This window comes from Ruditapes philippinarum, unplaced genomic scaffold, assembly GCF_026571515.1.
Source record: "Ruditapes philippinarum isolate M1 unplaced genomic scaffold, ASM2657151v2 ctg696_1_1_1_1, whole genome shotgun sequence".
NCBI lineage: Eukaryota > Metazoa > Mollusca > Bivalvia > Venerida > Veneridae > Ruditapes > Ruditapes philippinarum.
In genome coordinates this window covers 133,242-146,341 of record NW_026854942.1, presented here as the reverse complement: position 1 = coordinate 146,341, position 13,100 = coordinate 133,242, and the positions used below count along the sequence as shown (strand labels likewise).

Sequence of the window (13,100 nt, the reverse complement as noted above, 5' to 3'; positions counted from 1 at the left end):
GTATGGGTTTTATTTATCACTTTTGCATTTTGCTCTATCATAACTTAAATGCTACAGAGAGCTAACTCAAGTTAGAACTACTATAAATACTTATTTTTACATTTTACCTACCTTTTTACCAAAATTGCAGAATAGTAAATCCAAGCCTCTTAACTAGTTCTATTTTGTTTTCAAGGAACATTTAAAAAGTTAAAAAGTTTAAAATTGTTATATTATCTCTACATCATATAAGATTGAAATAAAAAATAATAGCAAATTAACCATCAAACAATATATCCCACCCTCTAAAAAATTCAAGATTTTATCATTATTTAATACAATTTGCTTCTTCTCCAATTTTGGCGTCATGGGAGTGAAAATATATTTTCGAGATGTATGTACAATTTGATGAAGGTCTGGACAAATACCTTGTGGTGTTAAAACTTTCAGATTATCAAGTTTTTTCCAGAGCAATTTTGTGACCGGATATTGAAAAGCATATTAATGCAGCTTTAAACTCAAATTAGATACTAATAGAACCATGATAAAATTTTCAATTTCAGGTAAAGTATAATTTCTTTATATCACTTTGTATCTTTTTGTTTATGTGGCCCGAGTTGATTCATTTCAGAAATTCAAATTTAAGTTTTTATGCTTTTGAACCTCAGTAAAATTTCTTTAAGTATCTGTATGTATAAGGCTTGAAATCATTTAAATAAAATTTTTGGTTTGTTTGGTTTTAGAGCACACCAATACACTTGAGGTCCTATGTTGCTTAAACAGGAAAGATTTTTTCTTGCATATCAGAAAAGGTTATTTACTGCTTACATCGGTGCTAGAAAAAAACCTGTCTTACATCCCCCATGTAAGACAAGTCAATTTTTTTTAAATGATGTCATTCTCAAGCGCCTTTTATGAATGAATTGTGTTTTAAAGATGTCATCATTTTGCCATTACAAATGAAGTTGTTAAGTAAAACGCTACTATACGAGAAAAGTGCTAAATGAAAATATTAGTTATCGTAATTTCTTTATGAAATATCACCAATATGTAATATGCCAAAAAAAAATCAAAAACAAGCTATTGTCACATACAGGAATATCTAGCTCTTGATTAACTGTGTAACGGAAACTCGGCAGTGTCTCTTTACCACTATAAAAATTACCCTCAAGTTAGATATTCCGGTCTGTACATTCCGGTGTAAATTCCTTACAGGCTAAGTAAATTCCTTATAAGCTAACCTCGGATGTTACAAACATAAAGCAACAGAACTTAGGTACTTGAGGTCTTTCTCCACTGGGAAAGCTGGATTATTGCCATACGACCTCTACTGTGTAAGTGCGAGATAAAACCCAACAAGAAAAGAAATGTGAAAGAAAAAAGTGGGGACAATGCTGGTGATATATATTATTTAGTGGGACCAATGCTGATAAAGAGGGTAATAGTGGAGACAATGCTTGTAAAATCATAGATGTGACAATGCTGGTGATATCATAGTAAATGGGGACAATGCTGGTGATATGAGGGTTAGTTGTGACAATGCTTGTGATATCATAGTAAATGGGGATAATGCTGGTGATATCATAGTAAATGAGGACAAAGCTGGTGATGTGAGGCTTAGTTGGGACAATGCTGGTGATATCATAGTAACTGGGGACAATGCTGGTGATATCATAGTAACTGGGGACAATGCTGGTGATATCATAGTAAATGAGGACACTGCTGGTGATATGAGGCTTAGTTGGGACAATGCTGGTGATATCATAGTAACTGGGGACAACGCTGGTGATATCATTGTAACTGGGGACAATGCTGGTGGTATCATAGTACATTGGGACAATGCTGGTGATATGCGGGTTAGTTGGGACAATGCTGATTATATTATAGTTAGTGGGGACAGTTCTAGATATATCATAACTACTTGCTTGTGATATCATAGTGGAGACAATGCTGGTAATATGAGTGTTTAAGTGGGGACAAATTGTTCGTGATATTAAAAGTATTGTAAGGGTTTGTTGGGACAATACTGGTGGTATTATAGTTGATAGTGAGAACATTATGTTGGTATTATAAGGGTTATGGGGACAATATTGGTGATATTATAATTATAGTTAGAGGGGAATATGCTGAGGATGACAATGCTGGTGATAAAAGTGTGATTGATGACAATACTGATGTAATGCGATCTAAGTTGATGGCAATGCTGCTTATATACGTGTTGAGGAAGATAATGGTGTTGAGATGAGTACTCAGAATAGTAATGTTGGTTAAAAAGGGCTAGTGGAGGCAATGCTGTTTATATAAAAGCCGAGGATGATGATCGTGATAAAAATGCTGTTGATCATTTTGAAGATGAAATGAGCGTTGATATCATTATGCTGGTGATGAGTGCTTGCAAGTAGAGAATGGTTAAATGATAGTTTATGTACTATAGAAAATAGTTATTAAATGGGGAAATATTAGATAAAAAAGTAAGAATGATAATAGATAAAAGAGAAATGTAATGAATAACTGTAATAGGAATACGGGAAAAAACTTATGTTTAAAAATCTGACAAACAAATTAGTATAACGGATGATGACAAAGGAAGGTGGACAAAGCTATAGATACAAGTGCCATGCCAAGTTTAATTACAAAGAGAGGCAAAAAATTTTCTTTGGCGACTTGGAGAGATAACCTTGGTTTATGCAAAATGTTCCTAAAGTTAACATTTTTCTTGAAATTCTGACTACATAAATAAACTTGAAAATATAAATGAAGATCCAAAAGGCAAAAATTAGGTCCATATTGAATAATATTGCCTGTGTTTTTAGAATTGCGAGTTTTCTATACATGCTTCTATTTTTCAGTTATGAGTATGTGCTTCAATTTTGATGTTACATTGAATAAAAGCTTTATTTAAAAAAATCTTGTCTACAAAACATTCATTCCGAACTGAAACTTTATAATTAGATTTTTTTTTTAAATTATGTGATAAAACAACTGACTTTTATGATTGTCTGATTTCTAGTATGTTATGCAAATAGTTGTAAATTGTGTATAAATTAAGATGTCGGTTTCCTTAGAAAAGTTTTTTAAAAAAACATACTAAGGTATGGTTATAGTTACAGTTTTTTCTTATTATATCATCTTTGTTTTCAACCTTAGCACTTATTATACTCCATCACAAAATGTGTGTGTGTGGGGGGGGGGGGGCTAAAATGGATTCGCTTTGTCGCGTCCGTCGATCAGTCCGTCGGTCAGTCCGTCGGTCGGTCGGTCCGTCTCCATTTTCGTGTCCGCTCTATAAAACTTATACCAATGGAAGGATTTTCTTCAAACTTTGCTCAAATGTTCACGTCAACAAGATGATGTGCAGAACTCGTGTTGCTTATGTGTCAGCTCAAGGTCAAGGTCACTATTGATGGTCAAATATCAAACAAACAAATATTAGACGGTATGTCGTGTCCGCTCTGTAATTCCTACACTAATTGAAATATTTTCTTCAAACTTGGCTCAAATGTTTACCTCCACAAGGGGATAATCAGAACCCATGTTGCCCATGTGTCAGCTCAAAGTCAAGGTCACAATTGAAGGTCAAATATCAAACAATCAAATATTAGACAGTATGTCGTGACCGCTTTGTAATTCCTACACTAATTGAAAGATTTTCTTCAAACTTGGCTCAAATGTTCACCTCAACAAGGGGGTGTGCAGAACCATTGTCATCTTTTTGTCGACATAAGGTAAAGGTCACACTTGAAATATTGACTTAGAAAATATTCTTCAATTTTAACATGTATTTGATTATTTCTGAAACTGGAATAGGTATTTGCTTGAAACTTAAAACATATATGAAATGTCACAATCAAGATATGCTGGTCAAGTTTCCTAACTCTGTATTGCATTTTAACAAAGTAATGCCTCTTTTTAAGTCTTCAAATTTACATACAATCAAATATTAGACAATATGTCGTGTCCGCTCTATAAATCATATACTAATGGAAGAATTTTCTTCAAACTTTACTCAAATGTTCACCTCAACAAGGTTATGTGCAGAATCTATTTTACCTTTGTGCCGGCTAAAGGTCAAGGAAACACTTGAAGGTCAAAAATTGACTTGGAAAATACTCTAAAATGTTAACATGTACTTGAATATTTCTGAAACTAGCAGAGGTATTGGCTAGAAACTTTAGAGATATATGAGGTGTCACAAATAAGATATGCAGGTCAAGTTTCATAACTCTGTATTGCATTTTGACAAAGTTATGCCCCAATTAAGTCCTTAAAATTACATACAATCAATACTAGACAATATGTCGTGGCCGCTCTATAAATTCTATACTAATGGAAGGATTATCTTCAAACTTTACTCAAATGTTCACCCCAACTGGGCAATGTGCAGAACCCATCTTACCCTTGTGCCAGCTTAAGGTCAAGGCCACATTTAAGGTCAAAAATTGACTTAGAATATGTTTAGTAATTTGGAAAATGAAAGGTTATGTGTAAATGTTTCGAACATGATTTAACAATATATATTTATACTAGTAACAGTACAATTAGTCTTTTTTTCAGCAGAGATAATTTCTTATTATGTATATGTATTTGTGCCACTAAAATTATCCCCTTATCATCTTCTGTCTAAGACATTGGTGCGGGTATGAATCGCATTCAGCGATAGTTTTAGTTGTTTAGTCTTTTGGCCTTATTGAACCCATTTTGTAAATGCAACATAGGGCTAAGTCAAGTTAGACCAGTTTTGCTGAATATTTATCATTGAAATTTGGTGATTTATAAATGGAAAACTGATCTAATTCATATCTTTTCAAATATCTTTTTTATTTAACAATATTAATATATGAAACTCCTTTTAACTAAAAATTCAACATATATGGATATAAAAATTTAAAAATAATAACAAAAAATGTCTTATTTATAGAATTAATGAAGTTTTTATAGCCTCCTTAAAATTTTGTAAAAATCAAGTTAGACAGGTGTTGCGTTCAGCCATCGATATCTACCATTATATCTTTTCATGACGTGAAAAGGTTGCATCAAAGTAATTACATAATAACAATTATTAAAAAAAACATTTATAGCATATAATATTTTATTTGAATTCGATCGCTACTTGCTGACTAATATCAGATGTTTAAATCGTTTAATTAACTAACAAATATCATCATAAATTTCAGACTTTGATCCATTAAATTCTAAATCGATTTTAGAGCCAACTTTAAGCCATTCTAACGGTAACATTTCGATAACAACTGGCTGTATTTCCGGATATACGGACGTGACGTGCGAGTGGTATACCGTTTACGTAAGTTGTCAGAACTTTACGCCAAGCCTAAAGGAATTTATTTTAGATGTATTATAGACCTTCATTGTAATGCATGTAGTGTCTGACATTTGTCCACGTGTGACCTTGACCTGGCACAATAGAGGCACATTAATAATTATGTACATATATACATTTGCTTATTTCTTTGTCAGATTCTTAGACTTCTAAAAATGTCTTCTAAAACATTGTTTATAATTAAAATTGTTTATAATTAACTACATTCTACTTATATATTTATATTATTCTGTAAATGGTGATATAACATGTATTACTTGATAATATTAGCTTATGTAATATTCACAGGAAAAGATTACGTTGATGTTCCACTTTAATTTATTTTTTTTAAATGTTAACAATCAAGAAATGAATAACAAAAAAAAAAAAGGAAAAAAAACACTTTATTTCTAACAAAGCCAGTCAAACGTTCAACAGGGCATAAGGTTAATGAATATGAAAAAGAAAAAAAAGCCTTTTATTACATGTTTATTCTCGTGTTATAAAATAAATTCAACAAACGTGTCGGTCATGTCTATCAGCCATTGCGGACAATAGTTTTTGTTGGCATTCATCCATCTTGCATGGCTTCAAAAAAAAAAAAAATAAACGAAAGGAATATATCCCGAAATCTTTGTAATTGCGACGTTATACAAAATGCAAGAGGAAATATCAGCACTTTTATCATCTTTGTAATCACTGTGGTTTGGGTTGGCTTATGTTTTGAAGTTAAAATATCCGATAACTGCTTATACTTTAAGATAAATGGCCGTTGAGTTTTGGTTTCTAATTAAGTTTCTGCACATTCATTTTACATTTATATGTAAGTTCATCTATAATCAGGTGTCTAAAACATGGAAGGTGCAAAGGTTTACTAAATAATAAAACGTTGGACTTTTATATACCCGTTAAATCTTAACATAGAAATGATAATTTCGATCTTTTTGAGTCAAATAAGCCACACAATATCCTGCAAAATGGTATCGTCACGGTTTGCTTTAACCCAAGTAGCATTGCTAGCATTCTGTAATTTTGATTTAAGTACGAAATCTTACTTCTCGATGCTCGAAACAATCGCCCGTCAACGTTAGGATGACAGGCCTTAATGAAGACCAAATGGAATCAGTTTCATTATTTTTGTTTTTGAAAAATAAAACCTTTTAGCTCACCTCAGCATACATTGCTTATTTATGGATGTTCCAAAAATGTTCAGACAATTTTATTCCGTGCAGAAATCTGATTGCCATAGCAACCACAAGAAAATATCTTACGTATTTTTTGAAAAAGTGCAAGGCCTAGAGCTTAGAAACTTCGCTTGAAATATTGTTTAGTAGGCTTCATTCCCCGTTGAGGCCCTGAACTTTCTCGATAAACAAATAAATCCTCTTCTACAAAGGTACTAGAGTCTTTACAAACGCAGCACAAATGTTTTTTACATAGAATACATATGAAGCATAAAACCCAAAAGCAAATTAATGATTGCCTGTTTGTTTTATTTGGGTTTTACGTCACATCGACACAGTATAGGTCATATCGCGACGTTCCAGCTTTACTGGTGGAGGAAGACCTCAGGTGTCCTTCCGTGCATTATTTCAGGCACGAACGGGCACCTGAGTAGAACCACCGACGTTCCGTAAGCTAGCTGGATAGCTTCCTCACATGAAAGAATCCAAAGTCCCTGTCAGGATTCGAACCCTGCGGTGAGGGGCAAGTGGTTTGAAGTCAACGAATTTTACCACTCGGCCACGGACGTCCCATGATTGTCTGTAATCAATAAAGTATTCAATCTATCAAATCAATACGAACTGCTTATGAAAGTGTTTTTTTCCAGAGATGTAGAGATTATTCGCCCTACACATAGTCAGTATATCATTTGATAAACTAGATAGCAAAAAAAATGTTAGCAAATAAAAGTATATTCTCCAAATATCATACTTTAAACTACGGATGTCATTCGGAGTCCGGATATCCGAACGAGTCGGGTATGACACTTTTTGTTTATCTATATTAAACACCAAACAAATTTAAGTTTTGTAGGATTCAAGATGAATATTCTACGTCCCGTGCGATTGTCATCGGCAACGATGTTACATTTTATGATGTCCAAATTTAAATATTTAAATGGGCTATCTTTTTTACATATATTTCGGCTTACCGACCCGTCGACTTCTTATTTTGAGAAAATGAAAAATCTGCAGAAATAAAATAAGCAAATCAAGAAATGCATTTACGAATAATAATGTCTTAATTATCACAGCTTTTATTGAAATTGATACGATAATTATCCGACAAAAAAACTTTCTCCTTTAGTATTAATCAAACATGTGCATTTTTTTCACTTATGAACACTTAACATGTGTGTAATTCATGTAAGTTTCGGCAACTTCTTTAATGATTCGAATCAAACAGCCAGGGGTACACATTGGTAAACATCAAAGATTGGCAGATTCTTTAGAAAAGCCGGCTACACACCTGTCAAAGGTCATCGTGTGTACATTGTATGCGTGTTATTGAACAATGGAAACTTTTTATATTTTACGGGTGTTATTTTGTTTTCACAAATGCGAGCACGTGTTATTGTGTATTATAGCACTAATTGAGGAATTGAGACAATCGGCGATGAATTTCATTTTCATTTCATTTGAAATCGTAAGTATCATACGCACTTAATTTATCGATAACAGCCATATTCTACATAGAAAAAAAATAAAATCAATACAGAATTTTTTTTTAAATGTAACATTCAATTAAAAAGGAAGTGAAACGAAATACTACACTTTGTAAAAGGTCGCGAAAAAATGGTTACGTCATATCAGCCAACTAAGAATATAAGATGTATCCGGATGTCTGATTTGGATATCCGGATGGCCGTTTCGGCTCCAGATGACATCCCTACTTTAAACAAGTGTTGTTTTCCTGGATAAATACTTTACACAATCAACAAACTGGATTCAAAAATAGTGATTTTCCTTACAAATTTATGTCAGAAAGTACTTTTTAATTCAAAATATATGTTCCATATTTCAGAATGAAGTCCAAGAAAAATATACATATGGTCAATCAGCTTTCGACACGTACGACAAATCATGTACAAATTGCAACGATGACGGAAATGCTAAAAAGACATGTGGGTTTTATCACATAGAGGCATCTGGAAATGAAAAAAAAAATGTAACCTTCAGAGTTGTATTGACTCATACACCGACCAATTTAAAATGGGTAGTAAACTCAAGTAATGTTTATACAGTAAAAGGTAAGTGGCCATATGCTTTTTATGATAGTAAGCTTATTTCAACTCGTTTAGAGCTATAGAATGGATGGGGGTTAATCATAAGTCATTGTTCTATCCTTCTAATTTAAAATAAAGGTAATTGACAATTACAATAATAAATAAAGTGGCACTATGTTTATCCAAGTGTAAACAGTCAGGGAGCAGATACAAAAAAAACATGACATTTTGCCATGACTGTATTCAGTTTTATACTTTACTATGAAAAAAAAAGAAATGCTCTAAGTGAGTAACGATACTATTTATAAAAATATCGTTCAGAATGGATTGGAAAAGTTTAATTTTTTTCAAAGAAGGGGACAGTCTTTATATAATATAGGTATTTTTGTCTCATAGCATGAATTTTAATGATCAATCATTGTTCTGCCGGCAAATAATTACAATCTTTTGAAATATATGACTTTAATTATTCTATAGTTTATCTGACGTTGAGAATAAAGGTAAATTATATTTGTGCTCAACCTCTTTTATAAGTATTAGAACATAATAACAATCAAAGGGCTGCAAGCTCTGTGGTATTTTCTGATCTTTGCAATCTAAATCATACTGACTATCTGTATGTTTTTTCCTATATAGGTTTATTTTATATACTATAATTCATCTTACGCAGCGACTGCGTTAAGATTTTTTTATGTAACAGTTTGAGATTGATACATAAAAATCATTTTTATGACAGCCACACTTTATCCTTGCATATCGTGGCTACTTCCTTAAAAAATACACTTCAAAAAAAAGTTGCCTCGACTAGGATTTGAACATTAGGCCTCTCACACTCTAAACGAGCGCGATACGAGCGCGATACCCCTGCACCACGGTGAAGTAATACGTAATATGTAGCCTGAATAAAATCAAATACATTGTAATTCTAAATTGAGAATTTCCATTTCGTGTTTGTAATCCTTATCAATTTCGAGGTATTTTGTTCACGATAAACCTGTTTAACACTGATAAAAATAATTAAGCGAAAATCTTCTCGCCAAAACAGTATGTATATATTCCACTACTCGGCAGTCAGATTTATTTGTATACTACGCCCTGGAGAATTCAGTAATCGACATAGCTAAAGATAGCATTTTCATTGATTAAAATGATATTCATCCGCGAAATTTGTGATTGTAACCTCATATTTCTATTGACTAATCTGAACTTTCAATGCACTGTAATTCGTTAAATGCATACATTAAAAATTATTCTGTCTTTTAAATTGCTGGTTTTTAAGCAGTTTTGAGTGAGAACTACTTTGCGTTGTTAGGTCTGTTAGGAAATTTTGTGTTAGACCGTGGATGTTAGCTATGTATTTACTGATCTTGCAATCAGAAAATACAAAAATCATTTAAACTTCAAACGATCCACGCATTTCAAGTATATTCCGAAAAGGCAAAGTTTAAATGATAATACCACCCCCCTCTTAGATAGCATAGATAAAAAAACAAGATAAAGAAGGGCAAAAACACAACCTATAAAAATATAAAGAAATTCATTCAAATACAAATTATTTTAATCTAAAACCTATACAATTAAAGAAGAAAAACAACACAATTCTATGTCAATAAACAAAAGTGATACAAATTCTCATCAAAAATAGTCATACATAGACACAATGTATTATAAGTCTCTAATAAATAGCGAATTTTAAAAAGGAATTAAGTTATACAGTATCTTCTGTTTTGTATCTACAAACGAAATACAAATTTTAATCATGATGAAATACCGAAATTCTTATGGTCCATTCTCGGAAGAGCTGTATGTTAGAGTGTCTACGTATTTTACTCTGATGAATGTTGTACGTTAACAGGAAACGATGTTGTAATTTAAAGTAAGTAGAGTTTGAACATTTCATGTAAATACTATGCGATCTTAGGGTACAATAAGCACATATTTCTTTTGTGAAAGGTATTTTAAAGTTGTTCTTCTCTCAATTAAAACATAAATTTTTAAACAGATGGCAACTATACATGTATATCTGTAAACACTTTAATGTACAAACTCTATACATGTGATGTTTGAAAAAGTGACATCAAATTCTTGAATTTACAGCTTCGTTTATATACTTTATTAGTATGCAAAAAATATAGAATAATTCAATCTTAATGAAATATTCCAAATGCATAAAGGTGAATTTCATTCCGTGACACCCAATTCAATTGTTCTAGTTGCGCCTGGCACGTAACAAGTATATGAAAGGGTTACTCAATGAAATTACATTATATGCGGTAAGAGGCACAGGCCCTAACCGACATTCTTTACATAACTTCAGGTTATCCAATAAAACACCAAATTCAACAACACGTCTACCTTCTCTCCACTTGTTGTTGAAAAATTTGTTTGTTTTCCTTTGTTCCGATATTCCTGGAATATTGATGTCACCTGAAGTGTTCGGATTACCCACAACGTAGTTGTGTTCTTCTATAATATTCCTATTAGTCCGTAATTTATCACTAACACCCCGTTTTAACTTGAAAAATTGTCCGTACTTGTCTCTTACGGGCGCAGCCATGTTCCATATTTGAAAACGAGGCTATTGCCTGGTTCTCGATATTTACGTCTTTAATACAGCGGAGTCGGGACCGATCATATCTAGTTTACGCCGGTACTCAGAAAAGCGCGGAATCCCGACCATGTACGAAATAAGGCGTAAAAAGACGAAGATTATTAGAGTAGGAAAGCCTTAAGGTATTACGACCCTAATTGGCACTATAAGGAACTAAAAATTGACATCATAGGTCAGATATATACCTTAAAGTATACCTGTATGTACAATTTAAACACAGTTTACCGTACGGAAATCAAGTAATGGCCACTTTTCTGAACTCAAGCTAGAATGCTATGAGGGCCCTTTTTAGAAATGAGGAACCTTCAAATAATCTGCAATAACATTCTAATGAAAAATGTGATCCCATTTTTTTTTGGTAAGAAACATAAAGTACCATTCAGCTAACAATCCATATAAGCAAAATTATGGTTTCTACTAAAAATTTATGAAATCTGTATAAAACTGTTACCCTACCCCACCCATTTTACCATGTGTCTGACCATTTTCCTACTTAGGGAGCCTAAATAAAAAAAACCCTTAAACTTTACTCAAATGAGTGCCTGCTTTCAAAGTTTCCCTAAATTTTTAAAGAAGTATATTGGTTGATCTTGTAAAATATGAAATACTTTTACCGTCTAGTTTTGATTTTATTACACTTTGAAAATATCAGGTACCATATTTATTACTAGATTTAGCATAATTTAGCCAATAAATACCTATATAAATTAAAAAATCAAAATTTAACATGTTTTTCTTTCCAAATGGGACATGAGAGATACATAAATAATGTTAAAGAAAAAAAAAAGAAAGAAAAAAATTTGACACTTCTGGGGATTGAACCCACAACCCTCATTTTCAATGTAGTTAAAAGTAGTTCTAGCCTGTTTGAATACTCTTCAAAGGTAAATGCATTAGGATGGTAATACCTTAAACAGCTTAAAACAACAGTACAATATATTTATTATTAAGAATAGAAAAAATCATCACCTTTTTTAAAAAAAAAACAAAAAAAAAAAAAAACAACCATTTTCAAAATGGGTTTTAAAAATGGCATTTCGAATAAATCAGTATTCGTCCGCATTATGTAACGGATGTTATTATACTCGACATGCCGAGTACACCGGACAATGAATAATGGTAACAGTTTGTTTCCACACTCGTATTCGAGCAGTCGCCGTGTTCAAGATAACAACTATAAGTCTAACACTGACGTTTTTATTGCCTGACCGCATAAGAGTACAATGAATCATCAGAAAATGGCTATTTAAAGACTTCCGTTTCATGTCTAAATAAGTATACGAGCATTAGTTTTATCGTTGGGTTTTCCTTTGGAAAATCATCATTCCTTAACAACAACATTTGATTATATTTACAACCATACTATAAAAAAGATTAATGAAACTGTAAAATGGTTGTTTTCAGGCCTACGGCGAAATATTGTTACATTAATAAAATGCAACCTTAATTATTTGTTTTTTTGTTATTGTTTTTTTTTTCAATTATAATATTATCAAAATGTAACAACGCTAGAATTTCAAAAATTAAGATTATTTCCTAATCTAAATTGCTATTCTACAAAAAAAATACATTAACGAAGGAGAAAATTAACGGACATATCCCCCTGATCACGCGCATTTTTTTAATTTATGTGTCTCAAGCCGTTATGTAAAAATACCTTAATGCAATGGCTGCCCATGCAGTTCAATTATCAAATGACGTCACACAAGCACGCGGAAAGCATCGCATAAGCAATGGTTTCATTTAACGGAATAGTGATAACAAGACGCAGAATAACCGATTTAAAATTAATATATACTTTAAACTTTTGTGCACGAATAGCGCTTATGAACATTTTCTTTTACATTAGCATCTGCAGAAGCAGGCGGACAGGCTTATCCATGCTATTCATGTCTTCATTTGAAATATTACATGACATAATAAAAACAACAAGAATTTCAAAGATGACTTGCTTATTTAAAAGT

The 13,100-nt window shown here is 32.2% G+C and overlaps 1 protein-coding gene across 1 annotated transcript in view; it reads left to right on the top strand.

Moving 5' to 3' along the window:
* The first annotated feature begins 1,709 nt into the window (after window positions 1-1,709).
* The window catches only part of LOC132741544 (protein sidekick-2-like), a 70,462-nt gene continuing 59,071 nt past the window's right edge, over window positions 1,710-13,100 (top strand). The window contains exons 1-3 of the mRNA XM_060729733.1: window positions 1,710-1,835; window positions 2,054-2,155; window positions 8,324-8,549. Of these exons, the coding sequence (XP_060585716.1) occupies window positions 1,710-1,835; window positions 2,054-2,155; window positions 8,324-8,549 (454 nt within the window). The remainder of the gene's footprint in view (window positions 1,836-2,053; window positions 2,156-8,323; window positions 8,550-13,100) is intronic.